This window comes from Danio aesculapii, chromosome 4 (genome assembly GCF_903798145.1).
Source record: "Danio aesculapii chromosome 4, fDanAes4.1, whole genome shotgun sequence".
Classification (NCBI taxonomy): domain Eukaryota; kingdom Metazoa; phylum Chordata; class Actinopteri; order Cypriniformes; family Danionidae; genus Danio; species Danio aesculapii.
Window position 1 is genome coordinate 55,855,352 of NC_079438.1, and position 19,127 is coordinate 55,874,478.

Below are 19,127 nucleotides of genomic sequence, written 5' to 3' on the forward strand. Positions count from 1 at the left end.
ACAGTAGCTCTACAGTGCCTATCCAGTTCATAATTTTTGCAATCAAACAACCTGCTCACCAGGTAAGAAGCTTTAGGATCTTAGCCTTATATACTTTATTACATTAGATTATAATATACCAACACTGTGTTTTGATTGCTTTGAGTTATAGATGACTTAATCTTTCTTAGACTGATCTGCAAATTATCACAGCACATCTGTTATTGCAAATATTAATTTATCATTTTGTTCAAATGAAATTATCATATTTTCAACATGAAGACTCTGACTAACTGGATCTTATCACATGTTTTGCATCAGTACTCTTCATTTTCGGTTATTTTAAGCATCTTCATATGAAAACAGTGGTATTTCCATAAAGGTTGAGGAAGTGTTTGAATTCAAATGTGTGTTTGAGTCTCCTCTTACTGCAGTCGTCTACTCTCACCTACAGTTCAGATCAGGGGACGATCAGAAAGCTCACCAGGTAAGACTTTTAGAACTTTTACTACAATCAAACCGATAAAATCAGTCAAAGATGATATTGATGTAAGTAAATAACTAGAGCACTTGAATATTTACTGAAGCAATTCTGTCTGAAAATGCAAACCCTTTTACTATATTTTAGATTTGATTATTAAACTGTGTTGCTTAAAGGGAAAGTTCACTCTGAATATAAATGTACTCATCCTTAAGTGACAGTAAACTAGTTTGAGTTTCTTTTGAACATAAACAAATTGGAAACACTTTATTATTAGTTCATGCTAGTAAATACATTAACATTAACTAATAAAACCTTATTGTAATGTGTGATCAAATCATTTTTGAAGAACACTGGAAACCTGCAGCCATTGACTTTCATAGTAGGAAAAACAAATAGAGTCAATCATAACCAGTGTTCAACATTTTTAAAAATATCTTCTTTTGTGTTCAGCAGAAACTCAAACAGGTTTGCAATTTATTAATTTATTATTGAAAACGGAAGAATGCGTGTTATTTGCCTTGTCTTTTTCAGTGGTTGCTCAAACTGATGTTGATGATGTTTCTGCATGTGTTTCTGCTCATCTGTGGTGAGTTTGACATGTTTATTATATTTGTACATACAGAGAGAGAATCAGGGTATCCTCCATCCATTCCATATCCGTTTTCAAACATGTATAAACATGTAGGCGGTGCTGAAACACCCATTTTCCTCTGATTGGTCAACCAAATTTGAGCACGTGATGTAGCCCTTAAAATAAGAGCCCTCTGCGGGCCAGCACCCAGGCTTATAGTTTATAGCTTATAGCTTATAGTTTATAGCTTATAGTATAGTTTATAGCTTATAGCTTATAGTATAGGCTTATAGTTATTATTATTTAATTATATATATATTGAGGCAAAATCTTGTTTTTTTTTTTCATTTTTTTGCGAGCAAATGATATATATATATTTTTTCTTTTCTTTCTTTTTTTTACATCAAATACCTGATTATTTTATTGATTAAAACAAACAAAAACAAAATCTGCACATTGAGTACACTGTAAAAAATAAATCCGTAAAATTTTCGGTAAAAACCGTCAGCTGTGGTTGCCAGTACTTTACCGTTAAAGATACAGTACAAACCGCAAAAGTAATTTCTCATTTTTATTTTATTTTTAAAAGTAATCACCGTATTTCATTAATTCATAGAGGTAATATGTCTGTATTTTGAATTATCAACATCTTCACATCTTTTGTTACACAGTAAGACACGTTAACACAGCCATATGCAGGTGATGATGAGTAAATTACATAATGAACCAATGCTCATCACAATCAACTTTTCCCACAAGCAGAAAAGTGTATCAGTGTATAGAAGGTGCTCAGTGTCATTCACACAGCTACTAAACACCAGTATGGTAACACGCTTAAAATTAAAGTGATGAAATTAACATTGTTTATCAACATTAGATGTAACATAAATCTCTAATGTACATAACTGATGGGGAAACAACTAAAAAGATCCATAGGAATGTCAACAAAAAGCATAAACAGTGATGTGCCATATAGGGAATTCTGGGAAAGTCAATTTACGGTTATTCGCTGTATATATTAAGAAAACATACTGTTAACCAGGTTACGGATTTGTACTGTAGAATTTTTACAGTTTTTAACCGTTGAAATCAAGGACATTTTTACAGTGTATTGACAAGTCATGAAAACATACTGTATGTATTCATATATTACAATCTGAAGATCAAAAGTGTTCAAATTAAAGTATATTTTCAGTACAGATGTTGATGGTGTGTTTCTATAATGTGTATTTTTCTCTTCAGCTTTTCCTCTTTCAGCTGCTGAAGGCCGACTGAGACAGTTCTACATGTTAAAGCAGAAGACTAATGTATCTGCTGCTGCGAGTTTATGCAGAGTAAACTACACTGACCTCGTCACAGTTTATGACCGACAGGAGAATATTAAACTACAGCAACTGATCAAGAACAGCAACCCTTTTGCATGTGGCTGGATTGGTGCTTATAGAGGAAACTACAGTCTAAAATGGTCAAATGGTGATGATGTTTCATACAGCAGATATTCTCCAAGCTATTCTGATCAAACTCGCTGTGCTGCTATGTATGCTGGTGGAGATTGGGAATCTTTCCTATGCAATGAGACAAAACACTTCATGTGCTATGAACAAGGTAATAAAATATCTGCTTTTCAATATTTCAATGTAATTAAACAAAACAAAACTCTTCCTTCATCCACACAGAAGCTGGAGGATCATCAAACATCTACTCATTAATCCTTCAAAATAAAAGCTGGTCTGATGCTCAGCTTTACTGCAGAGAGAATCACACTGATTTAGTCTCTATCAGAAATGAGGAGGAAAATATCCTGGTGAAGAACAAAGGAACACAGAGTAATACTCCTTTCTGGATCGGCCTGCTGAACGACAGTGTGGACTGGAGAGATGGAGGACGATCTGCTTACAGAAACTGGATTCAGAACACTGATCAGAGCAATAATAATGCTTACATGACTATTACTAATGAGCATTGGTTAATAGCTAATGCTGGAAACTACTATCCTCTGTGTTACAGTAAGACGGCGCACACAACACCTTTAGAATTATATGAATTGCCATTTTATCTTCACATGTCATTATAATCTGCTGTATTTGACTAGTTTTGGATGTTTGTTGTTGTCAGAGAGCTTCATTCATGTGAGTCCTGCTGAAATGTCCTGGGAAGATGCTATGAATTACTGCAGCGCTCACTTTTCTAGAGCACTGTGTCTGGAGTCTGAGAACGATCAGACAGAAACGCAGCGAGAGTTAAACAGAAATAATATCTCTGCTCCAGTTTGGGTGGGTCTCAGACAGAGCTGTCCTTTCGGATTCTGGATGTGGATCAATGGTCTTCAAGTGGGAAACTGGACAAACTGGAAAGGAGGAATGGCTCCTGAAGCTGCGCTTTCTCAACACTGCGCTGCCATGGAGAAGGTGAACGGACAATACACACTGAGTGATGAAGACTGCAGGTCTACATTCAGAGTTGTGTGTGAGAAAAACTAGTGAACAAATTCACAGAGTACATCCTGGATCAACCAATCAGATTTCAGGTTAAATTTAAATGTATGATTATAAGGGTGGTTGGTTTCTACACTATTAATATTCAGCTATTGTTGATATTGAGCATTTATGATTAGACATGGGTTTAGAGGCTTTTTGATGCAGATCAAAACTCATTGATTTAAAGCATTTCTTTGGCAGGATCACTGTAAGGGGAACTAACATATCATGTATAACTAGTTATCTTTGCTGTAGTTTTGTTCATCTCTGATGTCTTTTATTACTGGTTGTGATTTCTATAAGTCGTGTGTGTAGTTTGATGCTTTCAGTCAATATCACTGTTGTTTTAAGCTGTCAAACACAACTCAGTAAACATTGTTCTGGAATCCACTGGAATCTGTCTTTAACGTCTGTCAACTATTAATCTGATTATCATATGTACAGTGCATTACGCTTCATGTCACTTTATATCTAACAGTAGCTCCACAGTGCTATTCAGATCAGCTGTTTTGCAAATTGACCATCCCATAACCCAGACATGATTTGAATACATTATTTCCTTCAGTGCAGTTCATAATCAAACAACCTGCTCACCAGGTAAGAAGCTTTAGGATCTCAGCTTTATATTCATTATTACTAAGTAGATTATAATATACCAACACTGTGTTTTGATTGCTTTGAGTTATAGATGACTTAAACTTTCTTAGAGTGATCTGCAAAGTATTACAGCACATCTATCATTGCAATTATTGATTCATCACGTTTTAAAAATAAAAATAGCATATTTTAAACTTTGACTCTGACTGACTGGATCTCATCCAATTAATTATTTACATCAGCACTGTTTACCTTTAGTTATTATGAGCACCTCAAAACAGTGCTTTTTCCATAGAGAGATTGAGGAAGGGTCTGAATTCAAATGTGTGTTTGAGTCTCCTCTTACTGCAGTCGTCTACTCTCACCTACAGTTCAGATCAGGGGACGATCAGAAGAGATCAGCTGCTCACCAGGTAAGACTTTTATAACTTTTACTACAATCAAACCGATAAAATCAGTCAAAGATGATATTTGATGTAAGTAAATATCTAGAGCACTTGAATATTTACTGAAGCAATTCTGTCTGTAAATGCAAACCCCTTTACTATATTTTAGATTTGATTATTAAACTGTGTTGCTTAAAGGGAAAGTTCACTCTGAATATAAATGTACTCACCCTTAAGTGACTGTAAACTAGTTTGAGTTTCTTTTGAACAAACAAATTGGAAACACTGTACTATAATGTTGTATTAGTTAATGTTAGTTAATGCATTTACTAACATGAATAAACAATGAGCAATACATTTATTACAGTATTTGTTCATGTTAGTTAACATTAGTTAATGAAAATACAGTTGTTCACTGTTTGTTCGTTAACTTACGGTGCATTAACTAATGTTAACAAGCATGAATGTGGATGTTAATAATACATTAGTAAATGATGAACTTTGATTAATAAATGCTCTATAAGCGTAGTTCATTATTAGTTCATAGTAAAAACATTACCTCATGAAACTTTAATGTAAAGTGCGACCAAATCCTTTTTGAAGAACACTGGAAACCTGCACCCATTGACTGTCATAGTAGGAAAATTAAACGCTGAGTCACTGAGAATTTTAACCAGTGTTCAACATTTTTAAAAATATCTTCTTTTGTGTTCAGCAGAAACTCAAACAGGTTTGCAATTAATTAATTTATTATTGAAAACAGAAGAATGCGTGTTATTTGCCTTGTCTTTTTCAGTGGTTGCTCAAACTGATGTAGATGATGTTTCTGCTTGTGTTTCTGCTCATCTGTGGTGAGTCTGACATGTTTATCATATTTGTACATTCAGAGGGCATTGAACTGTTTAGCAATATTTTTAATTTTTAATTCAGTATATGAATGGAAATCTTTGTGTTTTTGCAGCGTAACTAAAAGAAGAGAAACTATGAAATGTATCAATATCCTGAAAACAAAAAACAAGTATTTTACTCAAAATGTAAAAGCTGTATAATAGCATAAATAACAAAAACAATTGTAGCTGAAGCAGTTATTATTACAACAAATCATAACACTTCATGATTTTACTGTAGGTGAGAGATTTAAAATGCAGAATTGTAGAGGATTTCATGTAAAATCTATCATAATATTGTTTCACATCACAGACATGATTAATTTATTGATTAAAACAACAAACAAACAAACAAAAATCCGCACATTGAGTCTCAATTCCAGTCCCTAATAATTAAATAACAGTTCATATATTACAATCTGAAGATGAAAGGTGTTCAAATTAAAGTGTCATTTCAGTAAAGATGTTGATGGTGTTTTTCTAAATGTGGATTTTTCTCTTCAGCTTCTCCTCCTTCAGCTGCTGAAGGCCGACTGAGACAGTTCTACATGCTGAATCAGAGGGTTACTGTATCTGCTGCTGCGAGTTTATGCAGAGTAATCTACACTGACCTCGTCACAGTTTATGACCAACAGGAGAATATTAAACTACTGCAACTGATCAAGAACAGCAGCACTCCTGGAAATTTCTGGATTGGTGCTTATAGAGGAAACTACAGTGTGAAGTGGTCAAATGGTGATGATGTTTCATACAGCAGATATTCTCCAAGCTATTTAGACCAAACACGCTGCGCTGCTATGAATGCTAATGGAGATTGGGAATCTATCCTATGCAATGAGACAAAACACTTCATGTGCTATGAACAAGGTAATAAAATATCAGCTTATCAATATTTCAATGTAATTAAACAAAATAAAACTCTTCCTTCATCCACACAGAAGCTGGAGGATCATCATACATCTACTCATTAATCCTTCAAAATAAAAACTGGTTTGATGCTCAGCTTTACTGCAGAGAGAATCACACTGATTTAGTCTCTATTAGAAATGAGGAGGAAAATATCCTGGTGGTGAACAAAGGAGAACAGAGTAATACTAATTTCTGGATCGGCCTGCTGAATGACAGTGTGGACTGGAGAGATGGAGGACGATCTGCTTACAGAAACTGGAGTCCAAACGCTGATCAGAGCAAAACTAATGCTTACATGAGTTTCACTGATGGGCGTTGGCAAAAGAATAATGGCGGGCAGTTCTATCCTCTGTGCTACAGTAAGACAACAAACACAACAGCTTTAAAACTCAATTAATTTTATCTTTTCATGCCATTATACTATACTGTATTTGACTAGTTTTGGATGTCTTTTGTTGTCAGAGAGCTTCATTCATGTGAGTCCTGCTGAAATGTCCTGGGAAGATGCTATGAATTACTGCAGCGCTCACTTTTCTAGAGCGCTGTGTCTGGAGTCTGAGAACGATCAGACAGAAACGCAGCGAGAGTTAAACAGAAATAATATCTCTGCTCCAGTTTGGGTGGGTCTCAGACAGAGCTGTCCTTTCGGATTCTGGATGTGGATCAATGGTCTTGAAGTGGGAAACTGGACAAACTGGAAAGGAGGAATGGCTCCTGAAGCTGCGCTTTCTCAACACTGCGCTGCCATGGAGAAGGTGAACGGACAATACACACTGATTGATAAAGACTGCAGGTCTACATTCAGAGTTGTGTGTGAGACACAGTAATTTACCACTCTTTACTGCCTTTTGCTTTATTGAACAGTTTTCAGGAGCTCCTGCTGTTAATAGTGAACAGCTCAATCATTTGTGTCTTTAGATTAAAACTCACAACATTAACCTCTAGCAGCTAGATCAGAAACCTTGTGTGCTGTTGGCTTTTTGACTGAAAATCTGTAGTTCATTTTCATTTATTGTATCAATTTAAATAAATTAGCTACAATTTACTGTATTTTTTTTTTTGCTTTATACTAAAACTGAATATTATAAGTTGTTGATGAATGCACTGTGCATCATATCTTATTTATGCTAATATTTTAGATTTGATAACTGTTTTCTTTGTATCATCCAATAATAAATATTTTAATAAACAAATAAACAGCATTTTTTCTTTGCTACATCCACCGAATAAATAAATAAATATTCTGACAGATTATTTTCTTAGCCATTTAAATTAAATTAATAACATTTAAAGGTCAAACTATTAGCAAAAATATATAAAAATATATACATGTGTCATTGTGAACCAAAAGTGGGATTTTTTCTATAGTTGTATATATTATTTATTATTAATAATGCAGCAATACATCACAAAAACTCACAAAAAGCATCACTCTTTTAGAGTCTTTATAAATCATAAAACACCTTTAAAATCATGCAGTCTGCAGTTGGTCTTTTTGACAGAGACCCTCAATGGTTTAATGCAGACGCAGCATTTATTGACAATCATATCTAGCGCTGAGACTGAAGAAAAGATGCACTTTGATTAGCGTGAGATTAAATAACAGGAGAAACAGTTTTGATCAGAACTCTGGTGTTTGAGCAAATCCAGAAGCATCAGTGATGTAGAACTGAAACTCAGCAGCATCTGTGATTGATCACATCTAATTCAGAGTCGTTCACACATTTTTTCTGTCTCTAAATCACAACACTAAGAGTTTACAGCAGTGACTCTGTTCACTAGAGCTTCAAGAGGACACAAACACTTCAAAACATGGTCACACTTTACAATAAGGTTTCATTAGGTAATGTTAGTTAATACATTTACTAACATGAACAAAGAATGAACAATCCATTTATAGCAGTATTTATCTTTGTTAATATTAATTAATTGTTAGTTTGTGTTAACTCATGGTGCATTAACTAATATTAACAAGCACGGATTTGGATGTTGATAATGCAAATGTTGAACTATGATTATTTTTAAACTCTGTACAAGTATCGTTCATAATTAGTTTATGTTAGTAAATACATTAACTATTAAAACCTTATTGTAATGTGTGACCGAAAACATTATACACTGTAAAAGCAAACATGGTATTTAATTAAAAATAGTAAATTGACCTTAATCAGTTTTTATCAACCTGCTATTAACACTCACTTTTAGTAAGTTACTAGTACTTTGAGGTTGAAAAATCTTACCAGCTCAGTCTACTTGAGCTGGATTAATTTAGAAAAAGTAAGTTTATGACACTGTGGGCATGCGCAGATCAATCAATCATCCCCAACCAATCAAGCTGCTTCTTAAGGCGGGTCTTGGCGTGGCGGGATTCGAAATTTTGCAAACGATACGTCACATCTTGCCCGCAACTGACCGACCAGATGAAGCTGGATATCATTGAGCTGGACCTAAACATCGCTTCAACGGCACTTGTGATTTATCGTCAGCATAACAGCGATTCTTGTGCTTGGCACACTCATTTGGTGAGTAAATATTTTAATTTACTCTTGCGCAGATCGTTTTGTTTCTGTAAGTCAGCGCCAGTGTTTTGTGCCTGCTAGTAATGATGTGTGTAGTAATGTCGGCTAACGCTAGCTAACAATATTATGGACATAACGTGGCTATATTTTGATGAAACTTGGTCAATACTTTATTTTTTCAATCCATAACTTCCTCGGTATTGAAAATAGGTAACTTTCAATACTTATGTCACGTTAAAATTGAGGAAAAACTTTAGTGTAACGTTAGCAGTAACGTTAACGGTCGCTCGCGCCCACCTGCCATGCCGGTAACATTTATCATCGAGTACTGACTAGCAGCTAGCATGATGATGACAGACTGATCCCGGCGGTTTGGGAGTTTCCTGAGTTTTATAACTGTTGTTTGTAAGCTCAGGCAGAACATCAGATCAAGTCTGGATGTATCATTTTATTTTAAGATAGTCTGTAAAGACTATGCTAATTTTAGCTACCAACAATAACAGTCTGTGCTTATCAAAAACAGGATTACCACTGTGTGTCGACATATGATTGGGGATATCACCACAGTCAACTAACTTAATGTCATTTTATTTAACACTTCGCACTTTATAGTCAATATTCGTAGCTGTGCTGTTTCCATGTTTACCATAGTACCCACTACCCAGATCAGTCTTGGTACGTTACAGACAAGAGTGTTTACCTGTCTGAAAAGATCTTTTCACTCAGTTTATCATAGTCTGCTATGATAGGGAACATATTTGCAGGCATACTCAGTGGCTTACATTATTCTTTAAAGTCATCTTGTACATAATGTTCATTTTAATACTGGGAGCTGTCATTGTGGGTTATAGGCCTATGTTACAGTTTTCACATGTACTTGGTTGTGCTAAATTGTTGTATTTTTATTTAACTGTTCCCTTCCAGGCACAAGCAGATGGTGATCAATCCACACATTCCATAATCCCAGCAATAAAAGGTATTTTCAACTAATAACTGTATTATTATTATTATTATTATTGCATGCTAAAGTAAAAGTTATGCTTGCATCAGAGCAATTGTATTACAACAAAAGCTAAGAAAATCTTGTGTTGGAATTATTTCATTATAGTATATTTCATCATACAGAATATTTTGTGCATATTTTGAATGTCAAATATTTAATGTAATTAGTATTTCTGGACTGTCTTTATAGATACTGTGGGTTCGATTTATAGTCCATCATACCCAGGACTACAGTTCCCTTGATGTCTAAGCACATAAGTGAGTCATTTACCATTTACTTTTTGTACTGCTGTGTTCACTTGTCTTAAAGAAGTTCATTGATTAAAAGCTTGATAATTAGATTTTTGTAAGGATTTAGTTTTTCCTATAGCTCTGGTATTTCAAATCTGATACTGCATTTTAGTGTTTTTGTCTTTATGTTGCTAGGCTTGATGCTAAAATTATCTTTTCTTTCTTTTCAGATTTTCAAACAGTTATCAAAATGGACCAGAGGTTGTTACTGAGAGTCATCATCGCTGAAGATGATATAAGGAAGTTGACTTTAAATAAGAGACCACAGTCCATTGAAGAATTCAAAGTGCAACTGGTGGATAAACTGTCACTGCAGTATGACTTTAAACTGCAGTATGAAGATCAAGACTTCAATAATGCCCTCTGCAATTTGACTGAAATAACTGATTTACCTGAAAGAGCTACAGTCAAAATCATCCCTCTTGTGACTCTCCATTTAACAGCATTGTCATCACCCACCACAACATCAGACACTGAGGGCAGCACAGCAGACACTGAGATCCTTTCGCCTGTAGGAGCATCACCATCGCTAAGACAACAGTGGCCAGAGTTCTTTGACATACCCAATTTCTCAGTAGATATTGAGTATAGGCTCAGACAGGCAGATCTTGCCTATATGAAAGATGAAACACATATGACTCTACCACGAGATATGAAGCATGACATACTAGAAAAGCTTGCTGAGACGATGTACAGTTTCAAGGCTTACCCTGACGATGATGACTTCAGCAGTGTTGCAAAAGCACTGATTAGCAAACACCCCTGCCTCACTGAGCCTGGACCACACAGATGGTATGGCTGGAAAAATAGCCTTAAATTTAAGATGGCCAATTATCGCACAAAGCTTCGAAAAGCTGGATGTGAGGATGTAGCAATCAATGGAGGCAAAAGAAGTAAAGGCAACCCAGAGGGAGAATCCTCAAGCAAGAATATCAAGCGGCCAAGAAGAGGTGAAGCAAACTACCTGCCTAACTTACCTGAAGGACATGATGAAACAAGTCTAGAAAATGCCAGAATGGTTCTAGTGGAAGAAATGAAGAAAAAACAACCAAATGGCACTCTCATTTCACAAATGATGGACCAATCATTCCCACTACGCAGACAAGAAATTGTAAAAAAGGTGCCTGCTGTACAGAACATGGTTGAACGATGGCCAGCACTCTTCATAGAGAGACAGGTAAGCAATTTTTGTTCTCAACCAATAAAATAATGCAAATTAAAAATAAATTCAAGGTGTGTGACTAGAAATCCAAACACTTGTTGGAATGTTAATCCCTCTGCCACCTTTCCATCCCTACCCACTCCTCTCTACTTTTTCAGGTGTTTGCTGAGTTTAATAGAATCGCCAGTAAAAATCTTGAGGGAGACTTCTTTGAGGCTCTGGACCAGTATGCCCCACGTTACATTGAACTTTTCAAAACAAAAAAGGGAACTATTGGCCAGAAACTCAGGGAGCTGATGCAGCACATGAGCTGGATGGCAAGTAGGTTTATTTTGCTTTTGATCTGTGTGATAGTTCATCAATCAAGTTCTAAATAAGACCATCCAGACCAACCTATTTTATTTCCTATCTGCTTGTGCCTTGCAAATTACTCTGTTAACTGGTCTTTTCTCTCTCTGTGTATCATTAGACACCAGACGTCACAGTACTTCGCTCTGTTGTCCTCAAAGGCATTCCCATTTTACTCGGTGATGACTCCAGTGAATTCTACAAGACCTGCTCTGTAAGTACTTGCACATAAGAAAAAGTTTGGTCTTGTAGAACACTTAGAATTGAAGACCAGGAGACTTGGTTCTTTCTTTATTGAGAACACGAGCTGCTGCAGTTAAGTCTGATCAAGGCACAACAAAAGGGTTAAATATATCATATAATATTATTGACAAGTATACATTTCCATTACCAACACTTAGTGTCAGATAACTTAAAGACATTGCTATTGCCACAGTTTCTATGACTGCTCCACTGATTTCTTGTTGCAAATTTTACACACACACACCCACCAACCTAGAGGTGGACACACCCACACACCACACACACACACACACACACACACATACACACACAAACTTACTGACACGCTCACACACACTCACACATTCAAAAAGACTCACACACACACAGATTCAAACACAGACACACACTCGCACACACTCAAACACAGACTCAGACACACACACATACACTCAAACACAGGCTCACACACACTCACACATTCAAAAAGACTCACACACAGATTCAAACACAGACTCAGACACACACACACGCACACACACACTTTACCAAAATAAGAGGAATTAAAATGAAAACTAAAATTTACAATTTGAATTTGAGTTGTCACTATTATTGCATGAGCGTTAATAAAGAGCTTTTGTAAAACTATTTGTAGTTTCTTTCTCACGTTTGGCTTTTCATTTTAATATTGGCTGTCTTGCCTCGAGACTGTAGTGAAAATGAAATGTGAAATCACCAATTGCATTTTATTTTTCAATTTGACAGGGATGCACTGTCACCATGAGAATAAAATCATTTCATTTCATTCTCAATTTTGTCACACATTTTGCATACAGTTTTCTGTAATGAAATCGTTAATCTGGTTTTAATTTTCATTTTAGTCATTTAATTTCTTTAAATTTGGCAGAAAATGTCCTCCATAGATTCTTAAACATATTCTTAAATTTGTAATCCTACAGTCTGCATGAACATAAAACTATACCTGCGTTGACATATATGTAATTAAATATACATTTTGTACAGTGATTGATGTATTTTGTAGGTTGAAAAGTCAGTGTCACTCTTTGAGAATGTATAGACCTTTTTGTATCTCCATAGCTTTAGTTTAACCATAACAAATATATTTTGTTTGCTTTATTGTAACAATCCAGTGTGAAAACATATTTAAAACCATATTCTCTGATAACATTACAACACTAAAAAAGAATGTTTTAGAATAGCATAAATTGCAATGCTGAAGAATGTGTGTCTTTTAGGATACAGAGAGAGACGAGGCCCTAGAATGCATCACTGTTGGTGTGCTGACAGTTGTCAGTGAAGATGGTCCTCACGAGGGTCAAAGCTCAGTGGACCTCCAGCCCATCTCCACTGCCATCATTCTGGAGGGAGGTATTGTCATGGATCATATTAAAAACTTGCCTCAGGCAGTTTGTCTTTTGTTTGGTCTTACATATGCATTGCATTTGGATTACCCAAAATGCATGGCAAATACACTCAACTTCATTCAGACTGTGATGCTTGGACTGGGAAAGAAAAACCTCCCACCAAAACTGTTAACTCTGAAGAACAGTCTTCTGGGTTAGAACAGTAAAGAGCCGTCGGCTGTCAGATAGCACTTTGTAAGCTTTGCAGCTATTAATGTTCTCTTATCAGAGAAATTTGATGCTTTCATGCAACTCTTACTTATTTACGTTCTCAATGGAAAAAAAAGAATATTCCATTAAAGTCTACCATGTTATGCAGGTATGCTAATGGTGGAAATAGTGCCACGTTGTGTTGCAATGAGTTGTTAGTTGTTATTAGATGATAATGTCAGAAAATAACCTAGCAAGGTTATCCTGTTTACATTTTGTGTTTTGGGAAAACTTTTAATGATGTTTTTATTTGTGTTGGTTTAATCCTTGGACTGCTCACTTTGGGACACAAAAGTATTTGTTGTACTTTCGGTTTTGATCAGAAATGCACTGATTTTGCATGCACTGAAGTCGTCCTGTAGTTAGCTGTTTAATATTGGGAGACTGTTACATGCATACAATTAGCTCACAGAAATGTTTTTATTTTATTTTTTTTATATTTTTCCTTGTCATTTTATACAGTTAAATCAAACCACAACTTTGTTGTTTAGCTGCTGTTTTGTACTTGAATGTGCATTGAATAAATTTTGTAATGGAGCTGAATCAAACCAGTGAGTGTTCTTTTAAATTATATGTTTGTGTTGTGTTTGCCTTTATCACATAGTAACAGCAAAAATAGATAAATGGGGAAGAGAAAAGGCCACATGTTGGACCCAAACCTGGGCAGCTGCAACAAGGACCCATTAAAGGAAATTGGTTTCTTTAATTTAAGTGAACTTGAAAAATGAGTGAGCAGAACTGAAAGTGTTAAGTTGTAGGTATTTAGTAATTCTAAGTGGGGTTAAATTTATATCAAGCAATCCACACAAAATGAAAAAATTAAGTTAACACTAAGCATGGCTATTAAGTTACATGAACATAAAAAAACTGTGTTAGTGGTACTACTTGATTTAGTACTGCACAATTAAAAAAAACAAGCTTTTCTAACTCACTAATCTTAAGTTTACTTTGCTTAATTTTTTTGAGGCAACGAGTTTGCATACTTTTTTTAAGTAAGGTCAACTAATTACATTTTACAGTGTAGACCTTGAAATAAAGTAATAAAGAAACAAATAAACTTCAGTAAAAACGAGTATTCTTGTTTTGCTTTTTTGTTTTTAATTCATAGGTCAAGATACATTTACTCAAAGCAAAATGTCATAAAGTAAAGTCCTGCTTTCTTAAATAAAATCATAAATCAGAATATCATATTTCAGGGCCGAAATGTTTGAATAAGGGAATTTTGTAGATGTTATTAATATTTTACCTGAGAAAATCTCAATGCAAATACTTCCTAAAGAGAATGAAAGGAGGCTTTGAGTTGTTTAATGTTCTGTGTGGGTGTGCACTGTCTTTTGTATACTGAATTTACATGCACTGTATATATAAACAGCTTATATATAAAATAAAAACCCTCATTATTATTATCATCATCATCATCATGTCTATGATTATCTTCGCTAATGCTTAATCCCACGTACTGCGTATATAAACTTGTTTTAATCTCTGTCTACAGAAATACTATTAAACAATCGAATTTGATACACAAAGAAATCATCATGTTTTGATTATTACATCTACATAATGTATGTGTAATTCTCTTGACGTTCACTGAATAAATATAAATATCTTTAAATAACATTTTATGGTACTTTTATTACTAAATTAATAATAACTTAACTTTTTATAAATATTTTAAAAGCATTTCCTTTTTAAAGCATAAAAAAAATCAACTCAAAATTAAGCAACATAATTTATAAGTCATAATCTTTCTGCCTTTATTGTCTATGAACTATTAATTAGATTATTATATTTACAGTGCATTGTGCTTTATGTAACTGTGTATGTAAAAATACAGTAGCTCGGGCTTTCCAATTCAGCTGTTTTGCAAACTGAAAATCCAACATGATTTGAATACATTATTTCCTTCAGTGCAGTTCACAATCCAACAACCTGCTCACCAGGTAAGAAGCTTTAGGATTTTAGGATCTCAGCTTTATATTCATTATTACTTACTAAGATGATTATAGTATAAAAACACTGTTTTATATTATTATTTTTGGTTATAGATTACTTTTTTGTAACTTATGTGTTTTTGATATGAACTTTTACATTATAACTATTATTGCAATTATTGATTTGTCATTTTAGTTTAAATAAAATTACCATGTTTAAAACTCGAGGACTCTGACTGACTGGATCTCATCTGATCAATTGTTTGCATCAGCACTTTTTGCCTTTAACTATTGTGAGCATCTTCATGTAAAACAGTGGTACCTTACTATGTTTGGATGTAATTCCTGCATTGCTTAAAGATACAGTTCACCCTAAAAAATGATTTGCTGCCAATTTGTTGCAAACCTGTTTGAGTTTCTGTTGAGTCTGTTGAATGCAAAATATTTTTTAAGGATGCTGAAAACCTGCAGCCATTGACTTCCATAGTAGGAAAAAACTACCAAGTCAAAGCTACCAGTTAAAAAAAAATCTTTTATTCAGCAGAAACTCAAAAAGATTTAGAATTTATTCATTTATTATTGAAAAACAACAATGTGCATTATTTGTCTTTTTTCAGTGGTTGCTCAGACTGATGTTGATGATGTTTCTGCATGTGTTTCTCCTCATCTGTGGTGAGTCTGACACTTTTATCATATTTGGAGATCCAGAGCAATGCATTGTTTAACAATGTTTTCATTAATTCAGTATATGAATGGAACTGAAAAATTGAGAAACTATTAAATGTATCAATAATCTTAAAGACAAAACAAGTATTTTACTCAAAATGTAAAAGCTGTATAATGGCATAAATAACAAAAACAATTGTAGCTGAAGCAGTTATTATTACAACAAATCATTACAACATGATTTTACTGTAGGTGAGAGATTTAAAATGCAGAATTGTAGAGGATTTCATGTAAAATCTATCATAATATTGTTTCACATCACAGACATGATTAATTTATTGATTCAAACAACAAACAAACAAACAAACAAAAATCCGCACATTGAGTATCAATTCCAGTCCCTAATAATTAAATGAGTTCATATATTACAATCTGAAGATCAAAAGTGTTCAAATTAAAGTGTCATTTCAGTACAGATGTTGATGGTGTGTTTCTATAATGTGTATTTTTCTCTTCAGCTTTTCCTCTTTCAGCTGCTGAAGGCCGACTGAGACAGTTCTACATGCTGAATCAGAGGGTTACTGTATCTGCTGCTCAAAGTTTATGCAGAGTAAACTACACTGACCTCGTCACAGTTTATGACCAACAAGACTATATTAAACTATTTCAACTGATCAAGAACAGCAGCACTCCTGCAGGTGGCTGGATTGGTGCTTATAGAGGAAACTACAGTCTGAAATGGTCAAATGGTGATGAAGTTTCATACAGCAGATATTCTCCAAGCTATTCTGATCAAACTCGCTGTGCTGCTATGTATGCTAGTGGAGATTGGGAATCTATCCTATGCAATGAGACAAAACACTTTATGTGCTATGAACAAGGTAATAATATATCAGCTTATCAATATTTCAATATAATTAAACAAAATAAAACTCTTCCTTTACTCACACAGAAGCTGGAGGATCATCATACATCTACTCTTTAATCCCTCAAAATAAAAACTGGTTTGATGCTCAGCTTTACTGCAGAGAGAATCACACTGATTTAGTCTCTATCAGAAATGAGGAGGAAAATAACCTGGTGATGAACAAAGGAAATCAGAGTAATACTCCTTTCTGGATCGGCCTGCTGAATGACAGTGTGGACTGGAGAGATGGAGGACGATCTGCTTACAGAAACTGGAGTCCAATCGCTGATCAGAGCAAAACTAATGCTATCATGAGTCTCAGTGATGGGCGATGGATAAAAACTAATGCTGGGTTCTTCTATCCTCTGTGTTACAGTAAGACGACAAACACAACATATTTAAAAGTTCAAATACTTCCCATTTTATCTTCACATGCCATTATAATCTGCTGTATTTGACTAGTTTTGGATGTTTGTTGTTGTCAGAGAGCTTCCTTCATGTGAGTCCTGCTGAAATGTCCTGGGAAGATGCTATGAATTACTGCAGCGCTCACTTTTCTAGAGCGCTGTGTCTGGAGTCTGAGAACGATCAGACAGAAACGCAGCGAGAGTTAAACAGAAATAATATCTCTGCTCCAGTTTGGGTGGGTCTCAGACAGAGCTGTCCTTTCGGATTCTGGATGTGGATCAATGGTCTTGAAGTGGGGAACTGGACAAACTGGAAAGGAGGAATGGCTCCTGAAGCTGCACTCTCTCAACACTGCGCTGCCATGGAGAAGGTGAACGGACAATACACACTGAGTGATAAAGACTGCAGGTCTACATTCAGAGTTGTGTGTGAGACGCAGTGATTTATCACTCTTTACTGCCTTTTGCTTAATTGAACAGTTTTCAGGAGCTCCTGCTGTTAATAGTGAACAGCTCAACCATTTGTGTATTTAGAAATAAACTCGAGCAGATCATTAACCTTGTGTGCTGCTGCCTGTTTTGTGACCGATTATGTTTATCTCTTATGTTCATTTTCATTTATTGTATCAATTTACTCGTGAAACTTTATAGTAAAAGTGCTTTGAAGTAAAAGTAAATATTAGTAAATAATAGTAGTTAATTAATATACTTCAAATCACTTCCTATTTCTGCATATCTTGTCTTGAGTTGTCTTTGTATCATCTCATAAAGTATATTAATAAAGAAAAAGCATTTTTCTTTAATATTCCATAAAGAAATCATTTTACAGACTTTTTTTATCAGCTAAATAAATAAAACATCACATTAGCAGAATTTTATAAGGAATGGATTATTTAGTTAATATTATATTTATATTTGTTACTTTAAAAATATGCTGAAAATATGAACATATTGACGGCATCAAACATTTTCTTTAACAGATTTAGAGATTAATTATAAATTATAAATCATTGAAGTTCACAAAATTCTAAATTCAAGCAATTCATTGTGATTGCAATGTAACGAGTTATTATAGTTATATTAAAGATTACATTATTTTTAACTCTGAAAATTATCCTCTAAATTTATCATCATTATTTTGCTGTATTGAGATTTGCTGATAAATTTTCCTTTAAAATGCCTTCATAGTAATGAATGTACAATATAAGTTATGATCATGATGATGATTTGTAAAAATATATATCTAAAAAGCTTATGTTTTAAATGCTGTCAATTTGCTGATTTCAGTCTCTGTCTGAATGTATGAAAATAAATGTATAAATGCATAAACTGAAATACATCATGACAACACAAAGACTCATTTGAAATCAGCGTCACTCTTGTAGAGTCTTTATTAATCATAAACCCCGTTTAAAGCCAATCGACATTTCTGACAGAGACCCTCAATGGTTTAATGCAGTTGCAGTTTTGATCAGTTTAAGTCTGCTGTTTAAGCAAATTCAGAAGCATCAGTGATGTAGAGAAGAAACTATTTGGTTAGAAGACATCTCACTTAAAAGCACCAATCAGTCAAACAAAGCATAATTGTTTAAAGCTTGTAAAAAACTAAATAATTAAATAAACTATATATTTATATATACAGTAGTCAACATTTGAAGTGGGTCAAAAATGTTTTTTTTAAATTCTCCTTAGACGAGACTCAATGCTGTTGAATAGTTTTCAGACCACTTTAATTAAGGGTTTTG

The 19,127-nt window shown here is 34.4% G+C and overlaps 4 protein-coding genes across 4 annotated transcripts; all 4 read left to right on the forward strand.

The window, feature by feature from the left end:
* Positions 1-255: 255 nt before the first annotated feature.
* On the forward strand, positions 256-3,901 carry LOC130223555 (macrophage mannose receptor 1-like). Its single transcript, XM_056456396.1, is given in 6 exon segments — positions 256-288; positions 362-466; positions 995-1,049; positions 2,277-2,639; positions 2,711-3,040; positions 3,150-3,901. Coding segments are annotated over 6 exon segments (1,317 nt in total). The 3' UTR covers positions 3,581-3,901.
* Positions 3,902-4,268: 367 nt separating this feature from the next.
* Positions 4,269-7,267, forward strand: LOC130223383 (secretory phospholipase A2 receptor-like). Its single transcript, XM_056456167.1, has 5 exons — positions 4,269-4,521; positions 5,291-5,345; positions 5,886-6,248; positions 6,320-6,649; positions 6,753-7,267. Exons 2-5 carry the CDS (start codon positions 5,312-5,314, stop codon positions 7,115-7,117), a joined length of 1,092 nt encoding a protein of 363 aa, XP_056312142.1. The 5' UTR covers positions 4,269-4,521; positions 5,291-5,311; the 3' UTR covers positions 7,118-7,267.
* Positions 7,268-8,468: 1,201 nt separating this feature from the next.
* On the forward strand, positions 8,469-14,356 carry LOC130222600 (uncharacterized). Its single transcript, XM_056455140.1, has 7 exons — positions 8,469-8,812; positions 9,734-9,785; positions 10,002-10,069; positions 10,273-11,279; positions 11,423-11,585; positions 11,734-11,826; positions 13,091-14,356. The coding sequence occupies exons 3-6, from the start codon at positions 10,054-10,056 to the stop codon at positions 11,793-11,795; spliced, it is 1,248 nt and encodes a 415-aa protein (XP_056311115.1). The 5' UTR covers positions 8,469-8,812; positions 9,734-9,785; positions 10,002-10,053; the 3' UTR covers positions 11,796-11,826; positions 13,091-14,356.
* LOC130223556 (macrophage mannose receptor 1-like) lies at positions 11,795-17,924 on the forward strand. Its single transcript, XM_056456397.1, has 6 exons — positions 11,795-11,803; positions 13,091-13,223; positions 16,003-16,074; positions 16,587-16,949; positions 17,021-17,350; positions 17,461-17,924. Exons 1-6 carry the CDS (start codon positions 11,795-11,797, stop codon positions 17,823-17,825), a joined length of 1,272 nt encoding a protein of 423 aa, XP_056312372.1. The 3' UTR covers positions 17,826-17,924.
* Positions 17,925-19,127: the final 1,203 nt, after the last annotated feature.

Coding starts and splice junctions, on each gene's coding strand:
- LOC130223383 (XM_056456167.1), top strand. CDS start 5,312: ATGATGTTTCTGCTTGTGTTTCTGCTCATCTGTG. Junction 6,249..6,319: donor CTTCATGTGCTATGAACAAG/GTAATAAAATAT, acceptor TCATCCACACAG/AAGCTGGAGGATCATCATAC. Junction 6,650..6,752: donor GTTCTATCCTCTGTGCTACA/GTAAGACAACAA, acceptor TTTTGTTGTCAG/AGAGCTTCATTCATGTGAGT.
- LOC130222600 (XM_056455140.1), top strand. Junction 11,280..11,422: donor CACTCTTCATAGAGAGACAG/GTAAGCAATTTT, acceptor CTACTTTTTCAG/GTGTTTGCTGAGTTTAATAG. Junction 11,586..11,733: donor GCACATGAGCTGGATGGCAA/GTAGGTTTATTT, acceptor GTGTATCATTAG/ACACCAGACGTCACAGTACT.
- LOC130223556 (XM_056456397.1), top strand. Junction 13,224..16,002: donor TGCCATCATTCTGGAGGGAG/GTATTGTCATGG, acceptor AACAATGTGCAT/TATTTGTCTTTTTTCAGTGG. Junction 16,075..16,586: donor TGTGTTTCTCCTCATCTGTG/GTGAGTCTGACA, acceptor TTTTCTCTTCAG/CTTTTCCTCTTTCAGCTGCT.